Source organism: Coregonus clupeaformis, chromosome 27 (assembly GCF_020615455.1).
Source record: "Coregonus clupeaformis isolate EN_2021a chromosome 27, ASM2061545v1, whole genome shotgun sequence".
In the NCBI taxonomy this organism is placed as follows: domain Eukaryota; kingdom Metazoa; phylum Chordata; class Actinopteri; order Salmoniformes; family Salmonidae; genus Coregonus; species Coregonus clupeaformis.
This window is the reverse complement of record NC_059218.1, coordinates 1,130,683-1,152,998: the sequence shown is the minus strand read 5'-3', so window position 1 is coordinate 1,152,998 and position 22,316 is coordinate 1,130,683. Positions and strand designations below refer to the sequence as shown.

At 45.3% G+C, this 22,316-nt stretch overlaps 2 protein-coding genes across 2 annotated transcripts in view; both read right to left on the bottom strand.

Moving 5' to 3' along the window:
- Window positions 1-105: 105 nt before the first annotated feature.
- On the bottom strand, window positions 106-5,628 carry LOC121541507 (vacuolar protein sorting-associated protein 37B-like). The gene is made up of 4 exons (XM_045207997.1): window positions 5,461-5,628; window positions 3,585-3,756; window positions 2,616-2,698; window positions 106-1,827 (listed from the first exon to the last, which is right to left on the bottom strand). The coding sequence occupies exons 1-4, from the start codon at window positions 5,572-5,574 to the stop codon at window positions 1,390-1,392; spliced, it is 807 nt and encodes a 268-aa protein (XP_045063932.1). The 5' UTR covers window positions 5,575-5,628; the 3' UTR covers window positions 106-1,389.
- Window positions 5,629-7,983: 2,355 nt separating this feature from the next.
- The window catches only part of LOC121541505 (electrogenic sodium bicarbonate cotransporter 4-like), a 28,480-nt gene continuing 14,147 nt past the window's right edge, over window positions 7,984-22,316 (bottom strand). The window contains exons 9-27 of the mRNA XM_041850573.2: window positions 21,516-21,673; window positions 21,256-21,343; window positions 20,842-20,996; window positions 20,550-20,675; window positions 20,204-20,378; window positions 18,344-18,477; window positions 18,053-18,233; window positions 17,878-17,968; window positions 17,144-17,202; window positions 16,722-16,913; window positions 16,342-16,455; window positions 15,556-15,717; window positions 15,093-15,271; window positions 14,852-14,924; window positions 14,695-14,763; window positions 14,433-14,606; window positions 10,885-11,055; window positions 10,255-10,363; window positions 7,984-9,830 (exon numbers count right to left, since the gene is read on the bottom strand). Coding sequence (XP_041706507.2) covers window positions 9,829-9,830; window positions 10,255-10,363; window positions 10,885-11,055; window positions 14,433-14,606; window positions 14,695-14,763; window positions 14,852-14,924; window positions 15,093-15,271; window positions 15,556-15,717; window positions 16,342-16,455; window positions 16,722-16,913; window positions 17,144-17,202; window positions 17,878-17,968; window positions 18,053-18,233; window positions 18,344-18,477; window positions 20,204-20,378; window positions 20,550-20,675; window positions 20,842-20,996; window positions 21,256-21,343; window positions 21,516-21,673 — 2,412 coding nt within the window. The 3' untranslated portion in view covers window positions 7,984-9,828. The remainder of the gene's footprint in view (window positions 9,831-10,254; window positions 10,364-10,884; window positions 11,056-14,432; window positions 14,607-14,694; window positions 14,764-14,851; window positions 14,925-15,092; window positions 15,272-15,555; window positions 15,718-16,341; window positions 16,456-16,721; window positions 16,914-17,143; window positions 17,203-17,877; window positions 17,969-18,052; window positions 18,234-18,343; window positions 18,478-20,203; window positions 20,379-20,549; window positions 20,676-20,841; window positions 20,997-21,255; window positions 21,344-21,515; window positions 21,674-22,316) is intronic.

Genomic DNA, 22,316 nt, shown 5'->3' with positions numbered 1-22,316 from the left:
ACCACACGGTATCGATTATAAAACATTTATTGATTATGCTGGAAAGTGGGCTAGTCTAGCATTACATGAATGTTAGTTCCTATGGAGTATAAAACAGGTGTATTGGGGGGGGGGTTGAAAATGCCTTAACATTTCTACACCATTTTCATATTTGATCCCCCAAATGCTTTTTCCTTTGAGGTGAGCTGTTCTGTAAGTGCAACTGGGGAGAATCCACTGTAGATATACAGCCAGCTTGAATCTCTTCCCCACTAGGTGTAGTGCATAGAATTAAAAATGTAAATGTAATTGGATCTCTAGTGTAGTGTTCCAATGCTAACCATGGTTCTATCACTGATACTAGTCCAACAGTCTCCTGTAGCCTGGCTGGAGAGCATGTCAGGGAAACAATTCATTTAGGCATACATACTGTCAGGGGCAACTGCATACATGACAACGTTGACATATGAACTTACGATGCATGGTAATCTTTCTAAAATGTTTCATAATATTTTATACATTCTATGTATCCGTTTTCTAGTTGGGAGAACTCCCTCTTATACCAGTATACAAAATAGCCAAGTGTGTAGTAAGAAAGAGAACATTTTAGGCAGCAAGTTATTCAAATCCACCCAAAATGTTTTAGGTGTCTCCTTACTTATAAAAGAACACAGTACATTCCTAGTCTTCTGTTTCTATAAGAACTTTTCACATCCTCCCTACCTGCTGGAAAGATAACCCACCAACAATGAATATGAAAGCAAGACTCACCAATTAGTTGATTTTAAAAGATGTACGATGCCATGCAATACATTTTGAATTTAAATAAAAATGTACTATTTGTTGAATAGTTCTGTTCATTGTTGATGGACTAGCTATATTTATGACAATACAGGACTCCTTCTTCTAGAAGCATAGGAACTTTTGAGTTAACTATGTTATGATACCAACACAGCACATTCTCCAACCTCAGGGTATACACACCACCTTCAGTCAAGGAGAGGGACATTTGAAAACCATTAGCTTACAAAAACTACTTATTATAAAAACTCATCCATACTGCAAGTTACCATAGCTGATATACACAGCATATCTACCAGTCAGACAGAGATGGTTAGGTTTTCCTATGTGTTCAGAAGATTAATCAGAAAGTTAGTCTTGGAATAAAAAAACCTAAAAGAGAACCAACCCCTAACATACTGTCCAGGCTGTAGCTACTGGACTATCTGTAAGAGCCTCTCAGAGAGGCCGGTCAGAGGAGGTTTCCCTGTGTTACTGACAGAGGGGCTGTAATTGGTTAGGTCACCAACCCTCATTGTTGGGTCAACGCTCCCCCTCCAGTGTGCCACAGTTACAGGTCAAAGGCAGGTAAGGTCATCCATGGCGTTTCTATGGAGACAGACACTTCCCTCACTGCATGATGAAGCCAGTCCGGGGGGGCAGGTGTGGAGAGGGGGAGATGGGGTGTTGCTGAGCGGCTTGAAGGTAGGGCTGGTGCATGTAGGGGCCGCTGGGGTAGCCTGTAGCATCCAGACTGGGGAAAGGCATTGGTGGATAGGGGGCGACCGGGTAGGGCAGGCCACTGTGCTGGGGTTGAGGGGAGGGAGAAGGGGCAGCTCGCGTGGATTGGGGAGAGGGGGCTCCATTGGTGTAGGGGGTAGAGGGGAGGTCCTGGGGTCGGCTGGGCCGGGAGGGGATCGGGGGGGGCCAAGGGAGACCCTTCAGCACCAGCTCTCGGAGTTTGTCGATCTTGACGCGGCGCAGGTGAGCGAGATGGCGCCTCCGTTGGTAGTCGTCGATAAAGCAGTCCAGAGGCAGCTCTCCATCCAGGAACGAGTCTGCCATGTTCTACACAGGGATAGCACAGCAGCATACACACTTAAACTAATACACAACATACACAAAATACCTTAGAGCGTGAGTGAGTATTATTGTACGTGTAGCAGGGGTGAAAGTACCGGTAAAACATGTATATCACAATAATTAAAACAAAATGTCAAGAAAACAGTAGGCTATTACACCCCTTTTTATCATTACTGAATGTCTGAAAAATGCTAATGGCCTTGAAAACAGGTGGTAGATGAGTGGACATAGGGGACGCATCCATTCTGGCCTAATAACAATCGCCAAATGTCATTACACTTTTTGGTGTTTTGTGTAACAGATGTCTCGTTCTATTCACCACTGTTTGGAGGCTGGAAATATGTTGCAAGTGGGTGAACGTGCGCAGATATCCTAGTGAAGCCCTTTGAAGTGATCGTTTGACAAATCAGATGAAAACATGACTGGTTGTGTTTATGCCACAATAAAAGGTAATACATTTTAAAAGTTAAATGAAAATCTTTATGACTAGGCCCACAGAGATCCTATTGAATTAATAGGGATTCTATATGTATTTATATGATTAGGCCCATAAAATGTATTGGTGCACGTGCAAATATAGGAGGTCCTGTACCGGGAAGAAATTAACTCTACTTTCACCCCTGAGTGCGTACATGTCTGTATTGATCTGTGTGTGTTGTTGTGAGAGTGTATTGTAGCGTAAGTGTAGTTGTGAGAGTGTATTGTAGCGTAAGTGTAGTTGTGAGAGTGTATTGTAGCGTAAGTGTAGTTGTGAGTGTATTATTGTGTCTCACCTCAGTCTCCTCCTCTATCTTGGCTCCCTCAGCTTGCAGCAGAGCCAGCAGAATGTCCAGAGAACTGTTCCCTGAACCATGGTCTGAGAGAGAGAGAGAGAAACGGTTAGAATACACTAAAACAAACACTAACCATCACAGTGAATCACTGTCCTAAGTCGTGACCTGATCTCTGGGGCAGGGCTGTAATGTGATAGTACTACAGTAGCCGGCTGGCTGGGGCATTCAAAAGACACAAAGCAGCATTGAGTACAGGAAAGCCAGGGGTATCAGGTAATAGCTGATTGACACGGTAGTCACTAGATGGCCATGCTAGAAAGGACAAAGAGAAAAAAAAAGCACATTAGATATTTGTTCTTGATTTAGGGGTCAATGTTAGGGCTTAGGTTGGTGGTGGAAACTAGGGCCGGGACGATCGCGATACTTGTTAGTATTGTGGAAAGGAAACAAAACATGAAGCGGATTTAACTTCTTTAGGAAAACAGCCCTAATGTTGGAAACAAACATCATTATGTTGTCATCCAGAGTCACATTTATTTATTTCCCAATGTATAGCACACAATATTTTACATACAGCAGGTTTTTAAAGGACCAAAGAGTGTTTTGTGTTTTCATTTTTGCCATGGAAAAAATATTGCGATACTGGTATCGTCACAGCCATATTAGAATGGCTGTGTGCTTCCCTTCTTTCTATTGTGGTCATGTAGTGACAACCTAGATGATCAGTATCTTGGAACAACAACTGACTGAACTGGTTAGACCAGGCAGACATGTAGGTGGTAGAAAGCAGTCAGCTACCAACACAGACACAGAGAGAGAGAAAGACTGGTCTTTCAGATAGAGTGCACGCATTGAGATGTAGAGACAGAGACTGGTATACAGGCACACTGTGGACTTAGTAGTGTGGACTTGGTAGTGTGGACTAGCTAGAGCTCTTACCAAGTGTGGACTAGTTACTAAGGCTCTTACCGAGTGTGGACTTCCGTAGCTGGTAGTTGTCATAGAGCTCCTGTAGGTGGCGGTAGCGTGAGGTGAGCTGGTTCTTCTGCAGGTCCAGTCTGGGCTGCAGCTGGAGGTTCTGTTCAGCCAGGCTGATGTTACTGCCTAGGATCAGCTCCTTCAACTGCTGCACCTCACGCATCTATAACACACACACAGAGACACACCATACACACAGGGAGAGAGGCAAGAGGGAGAGAAGGAGTCAGAGGGAAGGTGGGGTTAGAAGCACTAGACCCAATACATGCAGACAGAGAGAGATTGACCCACCCCCGACCCACCCTGACCTCCAGACTGTGGTATGTAGGCCTATAGGTCAGGGACAAGCCAGCTCAGAACCTAACCTCTGGAGGTTAAATATGAGTCTAGTCTTATGGAGGACACTGATTATTCCATACCTTTATTGAGTGCTGTGTTTTAGCTCTGCACGGCCACAGCCCTGCACTGGCTCACCATAGAGTTCAGCAGGCTATCAGTGACGGTTTTTAAACTGTGTTTGTCCTGTATTGATTTCACTGCCCTCAGAGCGATAAGAGCTCTGTTTTCTACAGTGGAGTACTAGATACACTGCAGATATAATAGCCTACGAGTTGTGTGTCTATTACAGCTATTTATAATCTGTGTGTAGGTTTGGTGAAGGGGATTATAAAAGATATCAGTACTAATGAACTAAGCTATTATTAATCCTAAATAACATGGTTGGGATGGTATGCTGCCATCAACCCAGAGAAGCAGGCACTAGACAGCCATAGAGGCAGCCACAACCACAGATTTGCATCTCTGCTCACAGGTTGTTCCTGTAAAACTATTTCCACATTGGTGGGTAAGGACTAGCATCTTCCACCAGCGTCGTGGTGGGGAGTCTCGCATCAGCCACATACATGTCTAGTGAATATACAAATGCAGAAGGTGAAGAAGCCAGAAGACACAGATTTCCCAATACCTACACTACACTACACAAGGCTAGCTAGGGATGGAGAGATGAGGAACAACAGTGGCAGAATGCTGTACACATGTTTGAAAACAACACTGACATCAGTCATCTTCTCCAACCTAATGTGTGTATATCGGTGGGGTTGGATACAAGAAGACAAAATGTCCATCTTGCGTGGACTAATAAAGTGTATCTTAGCTTATTTAACCAGATATCAACAGGCTGTGAGAGGTGTTTATTAGTCATAATATATCTGCTTATGAACCTGCTGTGCTGTGTGTGCTAAATGTATCAGAATGATGACTAAAGAGGTGTGCTCTGGAGTCCGGACGACTCCACCTTGGTTACTCAATAGGAAAACCTCTCCCACCTTCCACAGTGCTGATGACTGGCTGGCTTGTGTGTGTCCTGAGCATTTAACAGGAAACAAATACCACCACTACTAGCTAACATAAAACAGATCAGGAATCAGTTCCTTTCAAATCTGTTCAGTTCCTAAACGCGGGTGGGTCGATTACTTCTGCAATAATGGGCATCAGATGGCATTTGTGCCGTAATGCCAAACAATGACAATGTCGCAATACCATTTGTGACCTGCTATATGTACATAAACAGGGTTATTGTGGAAAATGATTCGACAATATAAATATGGAAATAGCATCCACAAAACAGGTGCCAAATGTTGAGTACAGTACAAGGAGCACGCTTCTCAGCTGTGCGGCAAAGAGGTGGATGTTGATGAGCTTGCTCAATGCCATTTTAGCATTCAGAAGGGATTTGTGAATGAAGCCAGGTCTGCCTGACGACAGACATAAGTGCACGGCTAGCTAGATGTCTTGATGCTAGATAGTTAGCGTTACTAGGGATAGCCAATTAACGTTAGCTAGCTAACAAAACACAATGGGAACTTACCTCGTCCATTTCTTTGACAATATCATTTAGTTTTTCATCGTCTTCAAGCAACTCGTTTAATTGCGTCATGGTGAAAGAGTTGAATTTATCTGTGAGTTCTGCCATTTCACCCATGACGGTTGTTGTCTAGCTACAGTTGTTTCGGCTCAGACCGGAGAAGTGTTTGGATCACAAACCGGAAATAGGGATGATTTCTGGCAAATCAGAAGTGAGTGTAGAAATCATGCTGTAGAAATCATGAAAATGGTTGTGGAATTTCTGATGTAGACTAGTTAGCTGGCAACTTTTTCAAAAAATGTTATGATCTTTGCTTGTATGCTAGTTCTTTGTTCCTGAAAAACGTATCTGAGAAGACCATGACGTTATTAGGTTGTTTACATGCTAAAGGATCAAAGCTTTCACACAAAATTCAAACTAGACCTGTAGCCTATTTGCATACCATTTTATTAACATGTTGTAAATCTTTACAATCCAAAGTAAATATACTCTGAAATGAATATCAGTCACTCCAACAGTAATTTATACACATACACTCATAAAGGTGAATGCACTGAACACACAAAAAAAAACGGAATAAATGCAATAAACCAGGACTCCCAAATTACATTCAGCCGCGAGTCGATTTTTTCTTGAACGTAAGTTCGGGGGGGCCGGAACATAGTTAAACATCATTTCATCATCATACACTGCAAATTGACCGCAAGAAGCTCAAACAGATACAGTATTTGACAAAAACAGAATAATTTCAAACCTTGATTACATTGGGATACAATCACATACGCCTCTAATTATGCGTGGGAATACTTGTTAACAGATTTCCTAAATTAACATCACTTTCAGTTGATTTCCTGGTCAGTTTAGTATTTTATGTCCAACACCGAAAAAAATTAAATTATATACATACATACATACATTCATATACATACATATTTTACCTTTATTGAAATGCATTCCAGGTGACTACCTCATGAATCTGGTTGAGAGAATGCCAAGAGTGTGCAAAGCTGTCATCAAGGCAAAGGGTGGCTACTTTGAAGAATATAAAATATATTTTGATTTGTTTAACACTTTTTTGGTTACTACATGATTCCGTATGTGTTATTTAATAGTTTTGATGTCTTCACTATTATTCTACAATGTAGAATAGTCAAAATAAAGAACCTTTGAATGAGTAGGCGTGTCCAAACTTTTGACTGGTACTGTAATGTAATTATATATATAACAATTCGCTCAAACTTGGGGGGGTCAAATAAAATCACCTGTGGGCCGCCTATTGGGGATCCCTGCAATAAACTGTACTTTACAGTATGGTCCTCTGTAGCTCAGCTGGTAGAGCACAGCGCTTGTAACGCCAAGGTAGTGGGTTCGATCCCCGGGACCACCCATACACAAAAATGTATGCACGCACGACTGTAAGTCGCTTTGGATAAAAGCGTCTGCTAAATGGCATATCATCATTATCACATTGCACACGTTTCTACATGTCTATATCAGTGGTGTAAAAATACTTTAATGTACTACTTAAGTCGTTTCTTGGGGTATCTGTACTTTACTACTTATATTTTTGATTACTTTTACTTTTCAAAATTTCTAAAGAATATAATGTACTTTTTACTCCATCCATTTTCCGTGACACCCAAAAGTACTCGTTACATTTTGAATGCTTAGCAGGACAGGAAAATGGTCCAATTCACACACTTATCAAGAGAACATCCCTGGTCATCCCTACTGCCTCTCATCTGGAGGACTCACTAAACACAAATGCTTTGTTTGTAAATTGTGTCTGAGTGTTGGAATGTGCCCTTGGCAATCCGTAAAAAAAAAAAATAGAAAATCGTGCCTTCTGGTTTGCTTAATATAAGGAATTTTAAATGATTTATACATTTACTTTTGTATATTTTAGCAGTTACATTTACAAATGGAGAGAAACTATAATCTTGTATAGTTTTGGGGACTGCCAAACTGGTTATATGTGTTTGTGTGTCTATGCGCTGTCAACCTTGTGGTCCTCTGTAGCTCAATTGGTAGAGCATAGCGCTTGTAACGCCAGGGTAGTGGGTTCGATCCCCGGGACCACCCATACGTAAAAATGTATGCACACATGACTGTAAATCGCTTTGGATTAAAAGCGTCTGCTAAATGGCATATTATATTATTATTATAACCTACAGTACTGTTTCGTTGCCTACGTAATAGGGACAAGAGTGTGAGTGTTTGGATTGGTGCAGGTCTCGTTGAGTCTTAGAGGTCAGATAACATCCATTCGGAGGGCAGAGGTTTATGCGGGGGTAAAGGTCGTGAACCCGTGGGTAGAGGACAGTCTCCTCGTACTCCACCTGGATGGCAAATGGGGGAACAGGAGGGCGTGTTGATGATCCGTGGGTAAGGCTCACATGGGATTCAGCAGGTGAGGGGGAAAGCAGATCTTCAGGTGCAAAGTGATTCTGAGGGACGAACAGTCAGGTGGAACAGCCCAGGTTACACACACATACACTCTCGTGAGCTCACACAATCACAGTCTCATGAGCACACACAAACATAGTTTTACACTTCTCAACCATACTACCTGAACAGTAATGTAGACAATAATTCCTTGACTGCCAAGAGCAGGATCACATAAGGGGAAAACACACATGCACAAACATATGCAAGTGCATTCATACAGCCAGACAGACACACACACACACAGAGAGAACGGCAGAGGGAAAAGGCTATGGGGTATTTAGAAAGGCGTAGAGGAGGGTGTGTGTGTGTTTGAACGGTCACAAAAAGTTTATGGATTGTGGTGGGGTTGAGGTGAGTTGAGACAGGTATTCCCGACAGACAAAATCTCCCAACGGAGAGTGTTAGAAGATACATCACAGTGTTAGCTGGAGGACGAAGAACACTGTGTGTGGGACGTTTTGTACTGTTTAAAAAGAAACAACCAAAAGTCCCATAATTGTACTGCAGCAGGTTCATAACCTACAGTAAAATAATGTAACCAAAATGTGTATTTCCCTATTTCTCAGGAGTTGATTGTCCCAGACACACACACACACACACACACACACACACGAGTCCAGCATTCACTTGTCTTGAGATAGCAGTGGCTGACAGAACTAGCTGGGACTGGCAATGGAAATGACAACTGATCCATTATAGGTCAGAGAAGTCTTATAATTACCAAAATATGACAATAGTAAATGACCAGACCTGGAGAGTGTAGACGTCTCCAACGGACCCATAACAACCACCTTCCCTCAGGACATTTTACATTTGAGTCATTTAGCAGACGCTCTTATCCAGAGCGACATAGAATTAGTTAATTCATCTTAAAATAGCTACTGTAGGTGAGAAAACATCATATCACAATCGTATTAAGTACATTTTCCCTCAACAAAGTATTATTCAGCAAAGTCATTGCTAGTGGGAAAATACAGCGGGGGGGGGGGGGACATGCAAATTAATAGCAATTTGATAGCTTCTTGCGGTCAATTTACAGATGGCAGAATAACATTGTATTATAATATTGGATTACTAATCACATTATAACCCTTCCTTTTCCAACTGTGCCTTCAGAGTAGTCTTTACATTAGTACAAGAGGTTCCTGCTACAAACCACATGGCACACAGTGAATAAATTACACATGGAAGACATCAAAACAAACACAAAAACAACTTCTGCATTGCTTTCAGGTGCATGGGCTCTGGTATCTTAACGACTATCAGTCTGCCCTCACAAAAACATCTACAGTAGGGCCAGAGGATTGCACAAGAAAACACACACAACATCCAGTGGGTTTAAGCAGGTGCTGGAGATCAGAGAATATGTTGGGCGAAAATAAACCTCAGTCCACACACTGCGATCTATGCTCCAACAGCCTCGGACTATAGACTTCTGGTTCCGAGCGGCGTGTGATCCATGTGTCTGGGTATGCCTCCCGGACACTACTGTGATTTGTACAATGTTTAAAAGTATAATAACTAACTACTATCCAGTTGAATTTAATAGACATATGTTGACATGTTAAATATCACATCATATCTACAGTTTATAGAATATTTGTATATATTTATATGAAATTCAATGTGTATTACGTTTTTTTAAGTAAAAACAGTGGTAAATAATGCTAATAGTAAATGGACGTTTGCTAATAGTTATTAGCTGTGCATGTGTCAGTAATTGTACAGTAGTTGTCAGTAGTCTAGCTGGCAGTAGTAAGTGTATGTATGTATGTATGTATGTGTGTGTGTTTTTGCATGTGTGTGTGAGTAGTCGTAGATGTGGTCACGCTGGCAGTGTACTCCCCAGTCGGTGTGTGTCAGGGCCGGGGGGGATGTATCCGGTCACTGTCATCTGGATTGACACTAGTGTAAACGTTCGTCTCCTGTACACGCGCGCGCACACACACACACACACACACACACACACACACACACACACACACACACACACACACACACACACACACACACACACACACACACACACACACACACACACACACACACACACACACACACACACACACACACACACACACACACACACACACACACACACACAGAGACACAGACACAGACACAGACACACACAGACACAGAGTTGAATGGCAGAGTGAAGAATTGGTGAAGGAGGACCAAAAAAAGAATAACACCTTCAGTGTCTCATAACATACATCAGTTTCTCTAAAGTTGCACATCAGTAACATCACAGTATTATATGCTCCATCTGTCGCACAATAATGACATCACAAGAATACACACAACAGTCCACATTCCTTGGGTCCCTCAAAAGAGAGGTTTACTCACAGTCAGAGACGAGGGGCTGGGTGGGTGGGCTTACAGAGGGGTCAGGTGCTGAAGGCGGGTCTATGTTGTCCATGGGTATCTTCACTGGAGGAGGGAGGGGACTCTTGGGCTGTGACAGAGGGGGGAACCGGAGGGAACTATCAGCATGCAGGAGGAACCGACAGAGAAGTGGCTTAACAGAGACGTGAGGGATGATGCCCCAAATACACACACACATCCAAGCACACGCTCACACACACTGCATGTTTAAATATAAGCAAAATGGCCCAATTCTACTCCACAGACAGGATTGAACCATGCAGGTGGAATTGGGAGGGAGAAAGACATCAAGACACACACAGACAGACAGACAGACAGACAGACAGACAGACACACAGACAGACACACAGACCAACATCGAGACAGACAGGCAATAGTAAGTGTTATACAGTGCCTTTTCAGCAACACTGTGGGACAGAGAAAAGAGAAACATATTAGTCAGAGATAACAATCCGAGGAACAACACGCATAGATATAAACACTCAACAAAACAGATGGAGCCACTCCTACACGCCACACAGACATTACATCCTCCTCCCACTGTCATTCTGGCACTGTGTGTGTGTGTGTCTGCTAGTCCTCGTCTCTCACCTCCTCGTCGCTCTCCGGCTCGGCTGCTTTGGTCCTTTTGTTGTCTTTCTTTTTCATCCCACCTTTCTCCTTCTTCTTGTCTTTCTCCGGCAGGATGTCATCCAGCCAGGCCAGGTCGTGTTGAGAGAACATCAGGTCCATCATCTTACGTACCACCATCAGACCCAGGATCTACACATAGAAAAAAAGTATCCCCTTCAATCTATGCACCACACACACACACACATTTACAATGGAAAGAAGGTCTACCAAAACGCGCTTAAACTTAATAGGGGAAATCAGGTGCTCGACTGAGGGACTTTAAAATCCCAAAAACATTCCTTACCCCAGGATACTTCCACTGGTGACTATGTGGGAGAATAAAGAAAAAGGAGCACTCTGTTGCTGCATAAATCTGGCGTGAGGAGGTGCGAAGGGGGCGGGTGCTGTGGGATTATTTAAAATACTCTTTGTAGAAGTAGGGTTTCAGATGTTTTCAGAAGATGGGCAGGGACTCTGCTGTCCTAGTTTCAGGGGGAAGCTGGTTCTACTATTAGGGTGCCAGGACAGAGAAGAGCTTGGACTGGGCTGAGTGGGAGCTGCCCTCCGATAGGGGTGGGAGGGCCAAGAGACCAGAGGTGGCAGAAGGTTTGGGTGTCGGGTATGAGCATAGTCTGAAGGTAGGGAGGGGCAGTTCCTCTTGCTATTCCATAGGCAAGTATCATGGTCTTGTAGTGGATGCGAGCTTCGACTGGAAGCCAGTGGAGTGTGCAGAGGAGCGGGGTGACATGGGTGAATTTGGGAAGGTTGAACATCAGGCGGGCTGCAGCATTCTGAATAAGTTTCAGGGGTTTGATGGAACAAGTGGGGAGCCCAGCCAACATTGAGTTGTAGTCCAGATGGGAGATGACAAGTGCCTGGATTAGGACCTGCGCCGCTTCTTGTGTGAGGCAGGGCTGTATGCTGCGAATGTTGTAGAGCATGAACCTGCAGGAGTGAGTCACCGCTTTGATGTTTGCAAAGAACGACATGGTGTTTTCCAGGGTCACGCCAAGGTTCTTTGCACTTAGGGAGGGGGACACCGTGGAGTTGTCAACCATGATGGAGAGGTCTTGGAGTGGGCAGGCCTTCCCCGGGAGGAAGAGCAGCTCCGTCTTGTTGAGGTTGAGTTTGAGGTGGTGGGCCGACATCCAATCTGAGATATCTGCCAGGCACGCAGAGATGCGTGTCGCCACCTGGTAGGAGCGGCCTGCCAGGTAGGATGCAATCCAAGAGTGTGAAGAGCCTGAGACGACCAGCCCTGAGATGGTGGAGAGGAGAATCTGGTGGTTCACGGTTTCGAAGGCAGCGGATAGATCTAGGAGGATGAGAACAGAGGAGAGAGAGTCAGCTTTGGCAGTGCGGAGAGCCTCTGTGACACAGAGAAGAGCAGTCTCAGTTGAGTGAACCGTCTTGAAGCCTGACTGGTTAGGGTCAAGAAGATCGTTCTGAGAGAGATAGCGAGAGAGTTGGTCAGAGACAGCATGCTCAAGTGTAGAAAATAAAAGAAAGAAGGGATACCGGTAGTATTTTACGTCAGAGGGGTCAAGTGTTGGTTTCTTGAGGAGGGAAGTGACTGACCAGTTTGAAGGAAGTGAGGAATGGGAGAAGGTCTCCAGAGATGGTCTGGAGAAGGGAGGAGGGGATGGGGTCGAGTGGGCAGGTTGTTGTGCGGCCGGACCTCACTAGTTGCATGATTTCATCTGAAGAGGGGGGAGAAAGGCGTAGGGTAGTTCTGTGTGAGTGGGACCAGTGGACTCTATAGGCTGAGTGAATGGGGAACGGATGTCGTTAACCTTCTTTTCAAAGTGGTTGACAAAGTTGTCCGCAAAGGGGGGGATTAAGGAGGGAACTAGAAGGTGGAAAATAGTTTCCTAGGGTTAGAGGCAGGAGCTTAACATTTAGAGGGATAGAAAGTGGCTTTAGCAGCAGATACAGAGGAAGAGAAGGTAGAGAGGAGGAAATGAAAGGATGATAGGTCTGGCTAGGGGCTGAGTGGCTAGGGTTGGAGGAGAGGGAGACAGAAGAGGAAACAAAGTAGTGATCAGAGACTTGGAGGGGGGTTGCAGTGAGATTAGTAGGCAAACAGCCTCTAGTAAAGATGAGGTCAAGCATATTGCCTGCCTTGTGAGTGGGAGGAGACTGGGAAAGGGTGAGGTCAAAAGAGGCAAGGAGAGGAAAGAAAGAGTTAGAAATCAATTAATTGAAGGCAGACGTAGGGAGGTTGAAGTCGCCAAGTACAAAGAGCGGTGAGCCATCGTCAGGAAATTAACTTATCAAGCTCATTGAGGAACTCTAAGGGGACCTGGTGGGTGATAGATGACAACAATGTTAAGCTTGAGTGGACAAGTGACCGTGACAGCATGGAATTCAAATGAGGAGATGGACAGGTGTGAGGGAGAAAAGAGAAAATCTCCACAGGAGAAATTAGTAGCTCTGTGCCACCACCACAACGACCAGATGCTCTCGGACTATGAGAGAAAACATAGTCCGATGAAGAGAGCTGCTGGAGTAGCAGCTTTCTATGGGGTGATCCGTGTCTCCGTCAGGGCCAAGTCAAGGGACTGAAGGGCAGCATAGGCCGAGATGCATGACCGCAGATCGGCAGTTCCAAACGCTGCCATAGACCAGGAATTCTACAGGGGTTGTGCGTGCAGGGTACACTAAATTAGAAGGGTTGCAGCCAAGGGGTGGGGAGCGTCTGTAAAGCTTACAGGGAGAGGAGCGAACAGGTATAGAAAACACACACATAGTTGCCAAAGCTACAAAAGAGCAAAATGAGATCATCTGAAAACAACTACGTAAGATCCTCAAATGAGAGAGTGGTGTGGAGTCTTCCTGTCTTTCCTTCCTCAAATAACTCGGCAGAATAACTCGGCTGAACTGTCTTTGTTTCAGTGGTGGTCTTAGTTTTGCAATGAGACAGCCGCTGAGAAAACAGGGTAGACTGAAGTACTAACACTAATTGCCTTGCAGAGGTGAAGAGCACACCTCCCGGTACTAATTGCTGATTGCCTAGGAGAGGAGTGTGAAGGAACATTTTATGTTTGTGCTTTTCTAATAACCAATTCGACTAGGTTCATGCAAGTGACTGATTGATCGTGCCTGGGCGGAATCCTCACTATCAGTATAAGCAATTTGGCTGTACGCCCAGAATATTGCTTTGAGAACGGAAAGGGATATCTTAGTTTCAAGGTCTCAGCTTGGAGAGAAGAAGCCTCGTGAGGTATTGGTGAGTCACATGCATGAACCAAAAGTTAATGATGAATTAATTATGAATAATGGATCATGTAAATCATGCAAATATAACTTGTCTGTGTAAGCAGTATATAAGATAACTAATGGGACTGCCCCGACGGAGCTCCCGTCTGACGTGTACTATGGTGCATTAAGTTTGTTGGAACCTCTCCAGCTTGCTGATAATAAATCATTATTAATTTAATATTGACTTTAGGTGTCCATGGTGTTGAATTTCCACGACAGGATAAACCACTACCCCTCCAACACAGACACACACACAGAGCAATCACCATGACAGGGAAGATGATGGCAGCTACAGTAGACTTGAGGATCCAGAGGACAGCCAGACAGATGATCTGGACCAGGGTGAAGAGATGGACCCTCCGCAGAGGAACGTGACGCAGGAAGGAGAAGTCTGGCTGGTGCTTGGCTGGCATCAGGTACAGCTTGATACGTTCCCAGAACTAGGAGGGAGAGAGGAAGAGGGTGAGAACACACACACACACACACACAGACAGGCATACGAGTACACATACACACACATAAATGTACCTGTATTCCTGCGAGTGAGGCTACTCCCATGTAGAGGAAGACACCGTAGAGAACAGGCATGGGGATATACTGGGGGAAACACAATATACAAGTTAACACAATCCTCCATAACACCACCCACTATGTGAAGTGGAGGCCCATTCTCTCACTGACTCACCTGAAGGACAGGAGCTAGGAAGATGGAAACTCCAGTTAAGACAAACACCAGAATTCCCGTCAACCTCTGCTCCCTGTAAAACACACACACAGTTAGAACATCACCGTCAACCTCTGTTCTACGTATAACACACACACACAGTTAGAACAAACATCACCGTCAACCTCTAACACACTCACCCTGTCACACACACAACATCTAGATCTCTCCTCACTCATACAAACCCCGTTCCCCTCCCTACCTGACTCCCAGGAACTGGGGCTGCTCTCCTGGGGCGCTGGACTCACTCTCCATCTTCAGAGAGTCAATGTGGGCGATGGAGATGACAGTGGCAGCCACGTACCAGGGCAGGCCCAGGAAGGAGCACACTGCCATCAGAATACCCACCCAGAAGAGGTCTAGATGGTACCCACAACCTTTCTGTTGGAGGGGGAGGGAGAAGGAGGTGAGGGAGATGGGGAGTGGAGCGGAAGGGAGGGGAGAGATAGCATTCAAGAGATGTGTTCCTGGTTGTATTTATGGTTATTGAATGGTCGTGTTTATATTGCATTTATGTTGATGTTTTTTGGAGAACACAGCTCAGAACAGAGTGCGATGGAGAGGATTCGCCGATGGCCTATGCTCCCTTGGGAGCGACAGGCCTAAGTAAGTAAGTGTGTTTATGGTTGCAGTCATGTTAGGTTATTATTGCGGCCTTACTGTACCTTGAGTTTGTTCTCTTTGCGGTTGACGATGACAGCGCTGATCTGTTGGTCCATGAAGATGAGGATGGTTACCAGGAGAGCAGGGACGGCACTGGCCACATATACCCACCACGGGTTCTTACCAAACGGCATCACCACCCAACCACGGTCTGGACGCGTCGGCTACAACACACACGCATTTATGTAACCTTTATTTACACAGGGAGTTACTTTGAGACCCAGGTCTCTTTTTCAAGTGAGTCCTGTATGGACTACACATGCAACTCACATGCAACTCATACACATAGGCCAAAATCAAACAGATTGAATCACACTGACAATGCATGCATCTGTGAATCACGCACACGGACACATATTGGGTTGAGGATTAGAAATACCTTAAACTCTGTGGGTACGATTAGTTTGGGTGTGTCCAGCCCTACAAGCATATCCAGACCCACAAACGTCATGATTGACATGAAGATGGAGAAATCACTGATCAGCTTCCTCAGCTAGGCCCACCCACACACACAGATAAAGAATCAAACAGACAGGCAGACAAACAGACAGACAAAAAGAGGGGCGGAAGAGATGCAGAGAAAAAGACAGAGAGGTACAAAACAAATACAGGAGAGAGGGATGAAATAAAAGAGAGAAGTGTGAATGTCAGTATGTTAATGTCTGAAAATCATTCACTTAAAGATACTTTTGATCGCTAATCATTTCAGCAAGAAGGAAGAGATAGAGGGAGAGAACGAGCAGGAGAGAGAGAGAGAGAGGGAGCGATGGATGAGGGGAGGAGAAGACCTTGATTTCAGTGGGCACGTGCAGTTTAGGCGTGTCCAGGCCTAACAGGTAGTCTATCCCACAGAATACCAGGATGGAGATGATGATGGAGAAATCACCAATCAGGGAACGGCACTGGAGCACAGACAGGAAGAGGAGGGACATGGACAGGAAATGACAGGGTGGGGGAGGATGGGGGGGTTGGGGGAGAAGGAGAGGGGTAAAATGAGGAGAGGTGACAGGGTGGTGAAGGAGGGTGGTGGGGGGGCGTATGGGGAGAGGGGAGTTGACAGCTAAGGGAAGACGTTGAGTTTACACTATCTACCCATCACCCAAAAAACACCAAACAATGATCCCCTGCATCCATTGTCTCATATTCTATGTCCCCCTGTGTCTCTCACCTTGGTGGGGAAGTAGCGGCTGGTCTTGAACTTCTTGAGGGAGACGGTCATGGAGTAGGTCCCGAAGAACAGGATGAAGGATATGAGGGCCAGGTCAGGTACGTACTTACACGAGTTCCCCAACAGGGCGCCGCCATACTTCACACACTCCTTCTTACTCAGCTGACTCCAGTCCAGACCTGTTATGTTATACTAGACAGACAGACAGACAGAGAGAGAGAGAGAGAGAAAAAAAAAACAAGGGAAGAGGGAATACAGAGTAGTGCAGAAACAGAAGTGGACAGGCAGCACAGTGCTGCTAGTCCGGTGACTATGTTAAGTCCTACAGTCTATTTTGACCACAGGCAGACTGTCCCCCATAGACTCAACCATCTGAGAAACAGATGAGTGAATGACTCCCCGCTAGTTCCCGAGCCACTTACCAAATCAGTCATGTTATCGTCTGCTAGTGGAACTGAAACATTAAAACCCATCGCAGCAGCTGTTAGAGAAAGAGAGATAGAGAGAAGTCAGGTGCCCCAGCTAGATTACATGATGCCAGTTTTATGGGAACATGACAGACTTGTAGCATGCTGTAGCAATAGAGGTATACTCACTCAGATAGCAGCCAGAGAGAGAGAGAGAGAAGCAGAAACAGACAGCACACGCATCAGTTACAGTAGTTAGGAGAGCGAACACAGACAGTACAAGGGACGGCAGGTAGACTCGAGGTTAGAGTGTTGGGCCAGTAACCGAAAGGTGGCTGGTTCGAATACCGGAGCCGACAAGGTGAAAAAATCTGTTGCTGTGCTCCTGGGGCGCTGTACAATGGAGACCCAGGCCATGACCCCACTCCCTGTGGGTGTCTCAGGGGGAGTTGGAATATGCAAAAAAAACATATTTTCATTACACACTTGTGTGTAACAGGAAAATATAAGCACCCCCCCCAAAGTATTATTATTATAGTATACACATCCCCCAAACTAGGGGGATATGTTTGGAATAGCAATGTCAAGGATGTGAACTCCCTAAACTGTCCTGCAGATGGCAATACTGCACTTCATTGGTGTGAGTTCTAGTAAAGCTCCCAAATAAGAAGGAGGAGTGGGAGGAGGAAGAATGATATGAGGAGGAAAGACAGTAGAAGAAGAGGATGGAGAGGAGGAGGAAAGCTCACCCTGGTCTGGTGCGATACATTCACACCTGTATGTGGTAACGTAGTCAGGCTTGAAGCCACGGTTGATAGGGTAGTACTTAAAGGATCCCACCTGTAGTAACACATTAGATATACAGTTAAGACAGTGTGTGAGGGTGTGCTTGTGTGAGTGCGTGCGCCCATGTGCGTGACCCACCATCTTCTTGATGGCGTCGGAGATGAAGATGAAGGAGATGAGGCTGGAGAAGCCCTCCTCGGTAAAGCGTGTGATGTATTTGATGATGTAACTTGCGTCCGTGGCGACCAAGATCAGACACTGCAGACAGGAGTGGAGACCAATCCACAGACGTAGCTCCATGTAGTCTATAGTGTTAGACCTGGGACACACACACACACACACACACACACACACACCAACATCAGAAGAAACAAACTAAGTGCACAAAACATGGATCAGACAGATACAGTGCATGTGTGTATGGCTCACTTGCAGAACTCGTAGAGCAATTTCTCGAAGATGAGGATGGGTCCAGTAGAACTGAGAATGATGAGGGGCTGACCTCCTAACAGACAGAACACTGTTCCTGCTAACGCTGTACCCAGGAAACTCTCCATCACACCCTGACACAGAGAGAGGGGAGGGGGAGCAGAGTTGAGACAGGTGTGTGTGTGTACTTAGAAGTGGAGAAGGTGTGTAACTTATGCATGTTGGTGTGTATGTGTATGTGTGTGTGGGTATACAGTGAGGGAAAAAAGTATTTGATCCCCTGCTGATTTTGTACGTTTGCCCACTGACAAAGAAATGATCAGTCTATAATTTTAATGGTAGGTTCATTTGAACAGTGAGAGACAGAATAACAACAAAAAAATCCTGAAAAAACGCATGTCAAAAATTTTATACATTGATTTGCATTTTAATGAGGGAAATAAGTATTTGACCCCCTCTCAATCAGAAAGATTTCTGGCTCCCAGGTGTCTTTTATACAGGTAACGAGCTGAGATTAGGAGCACACTCTTAAAGGGAGTACTCCTAATCTCAGCTTGTTACCTGTATAAAAGACACCTGTCCACAGAAGCAATCAATCAATCAGATTCCAAACTCTCCACCATGGACAAGACCAAACAGCTCTCCAAGGATGTCAGGGACAAGATTGTAGACCTACACAAGGCTGGAATGGGCTACAAGACCATCGCCAAGCAGCTTGGTGAGAAGGTGACAACAGTTGGTGCGATTATTCGCAAATGGAAGAAACACAAAAGAACTGTCAATCTACCTCGGCCTGGGGCTCCATGCAAGATCTCACCTCGTGGAGTTGCAATGATCATGAGAACGGTGAGGAATCAGCCCAGAACTACACGGAAGGATCTTGTCAATGATCTCAAGGCAGCTGGGACCATAGTCACCAAGAAAACAATTGGTAACACACTACGCCGTGAAGGACTGAAATCCTGCAGCACCCGCAAGGTCCCCCTGCTCAAGAAAGCACATATACATGCCCATCTGAAGTTTGCCAATGAACATCTGAATGATTCAGAGGAGAACTGGGTGAAAGTGTTGTGGTCAGTTGAGACCAAAATGGAGTTCTTTGGCATCAACTCAACTCGCCGTGTTTGGAGGAGGAATGCTGCCTATGACCCCAAGAACACCATACCCACCATCAAACATGGAGGTGGAAACATTATGCTTTGGGGGTGTTTTTCTGCTAAGGGGACAGGACAACTTCACCGCATCAAAGGGACGATGGATGGGGCCATGTACCATCAAATCTTGGGTGAGAACCTCCTTCCCTCAGCCAGGGCATTGAAAATGGGTCGTGGATGGGTATTCCAGCATAACAATGACCCAAAACACACGGCCAAGGCAACAAAGGAGTGGCTCAAGAAGAAGCACATTAAGGTCCTGGAGTGGCCTAGCCAGTCTCCAGACCTTAATCCCATATAAAATATGTGGAGGGAGCTGAAGGTTCAAGTTGCCAAACGTCAGCCTCGAAACCTTAATGACTTGGAGAAGATCTGCAAAGAGGAGTGGGACAAAATCTCTCCTGATATGTGTGAAAACTTGGTGGCCAACTACAAGAAACGTCTGACCTCTGTGATTGCCAACAAGGGTTTTGCCACCAAGTACTAAGTCATGTTTTGCAGAGGGGTCAAATACTTATTTCCCTCATTAAAATGCAAATCAATTTATAACATTTTTGACATGCGTTTTTCTGGATTTTTTTGTTGTTATTCTGTCTCTCACTGTTCAAGTAAACCTACCATTAAAATTATAGACTGATCATTTCTTTGTCAGTGGGCAAACGTACAAAATTAGCAGGGGATCAAATACTTTTTTCCCTCACTGTACCTGGTAGTTGTCTGTGGCGTCCCCCAGCAGGCCTCCGAAGGTGATGGCGTTGGTGATGCAGCCCAGGTAGATGAACAGAACAGCAGAGATGGACTGGATGTGAAAGCCCTGGGAGAAATCACTAAGGATCCACGGAACCTTCCTCTTAATGTCCAGCCACAGGCCTCCACAGAACCTGGGACACACACACACAGGTAAGCCCCCCCCCCGGCTAGTTCTATTGGCCCCTGCTTCAAATTGTTTTTATTGGTTTCAAATGACAATTGTGATGCCAGAGTGCCTGCATGGTACTTTGGGGGCCTGGAGATTAAATGATAGGAAAGTAGACCACCCAGTGCTCCCATACCTGCCAGTGAATTGCAGTTCCTCTCCCAGTTCGTGGGGGGCGGGCATCACCTCGTCCTCTCCTCCTCCTGCCCCCCCAGCCGTCCCGTTCACCTGGCCTAGCTCGTTCAGGTTCAGCACAGACTTCCTTTTGGGTAGGGGGGGTGGAGGTTCAGTGTTGAGTTTGGACTAACTAACCAACTAACTAACCCAGGAAGAATAGCTGGGGCTTTATGCAACATCTAACGAGGATCCTACTAGACTAAACTCAATGTTTCAGTTAATCAGTCAGTCACTAAATAAATAGTTTGTACCTCATGTCAGCAGAGGGGACCTTCTTGGGGGGCTCGATGCGTATTTTGGGGTCCCACTCCCCTGGGGGCAGAACAATGACCTCATCCAGAAACTCATCAATCCCAGCGATCAGGTCATCACGGTCCCGGGCTTTATACGCCACGTCACTGAACAACTGACAGGACAGCAGAGCACACAGTTACACACAGCATATGATGGTGTGTGTGTGTATGTCAATAAAGAGGTCAGAGATGAACTGCAGAGCCCTGGCTGTAACATACTGATTGAGTGTGTAAGGTAACATATCCACTGAATAACGAAAAAACAAACAAATGAAAACAATCAAAAACTTTTGTCCCTCATTCGGTTTTTTGTAACTTGACTCAGCTTAATGAACATTTAAGCACACCAAAAAAGGATTCGCTCATTCTTACGTCATCCACCATGAGCGTGGCGATGGCTCGGCCAATCTCGTTGTAGGACTTGCCTTTGCCATGAGGACCCAGCAAGACAAACAGAAACCTGCCAGGAGACAAGGGGTTAACAGCTGTAGAGCAGCAGCACACACACACACACACACACACACACACACACACACACACACACACACACACACACACACACACACACACACACACACACACACACACACACACACACACACACACACACACACACACACACACACACACACCTGGTAGGTACAGGGACCTCAGTCAGGCCTCCCAGTGTGGTAGCCTGGGCCAGACGTACGAACGCTACAAACGGTTTATCCAGGAAGTCGACTTCTCCAATCAGAACGTTGGACGCCTCTGCATCACGAGGAATCTTCTTCATGAACTTGTTTTTCATCTAGGGGGGAGAAAGCAGGAAGATAGAGTAAGAGAGAGAGAATGGAGACAGAGAGGTGGCAGAGGAACATGAGAGATTTATTTAGAGATGAAAGAGAGACCAGGTCTGCATTCCAAACACGTACAAGACACACCCTCTCCCCTCAGGCCTCAAATTAAGTGGACACTTCTGGTGACGTATCATGCATGACTTATGATGAGTTGACATTTGCAGGGTAAGGGAAGAATGAATGAATATTAAATGGACCACCCTTGCCCGGAAATGTGTCACTTGTTCGTCCCACAGTTGTGTTTTCAGTTATCATGGAACCACCGGTAGCTGTTGTGTGTGCTTTATATGCGCTACAGTCAATTATGATTGCATTTCATATCTTGGCTAGAAGGCAACGCATCCGCAGACATCATTATGTCAGTGTTGATATCTAATCGATAGCTGATCACTCACTGCATGTGATGCATAGGACATGAGGCACATACACACATGCCAATGGTACTGTAGCTCAATATTGCTACACACACACACACACACACACACACAAACACACCCACCATTGGCCACTCAATACTGCTGTATACTCTACCGATACATAATCACACAAAGCTCAACTCTCAGTGCGGTAAACATGCCTCTCCCCAGTAGCATG

Coding starts and splice junctions, on each gene's coding strand:
- LOC121541507 (XM_045207997.1), bottom strand. CDS start 5,574: ATGGGTGAAATGGCAGAACTCACAGATAAATTCAACTCTTTCACCATG. Junction 3,757..5,460: donor TTGTCAAAGAAATGGACGAG/GTAAGTTCCCAT, acceptor TGTGTGTTATAG/ATGCGTGAGGTGCAGCAGTT. Junction 2,699..3,584: donor GCTACGGAAGTCCACACTCG/GTAAGAGCCTTA, acceptor TCTCTCTCTCAG/ACCATGGTTCAGGGAACAGT.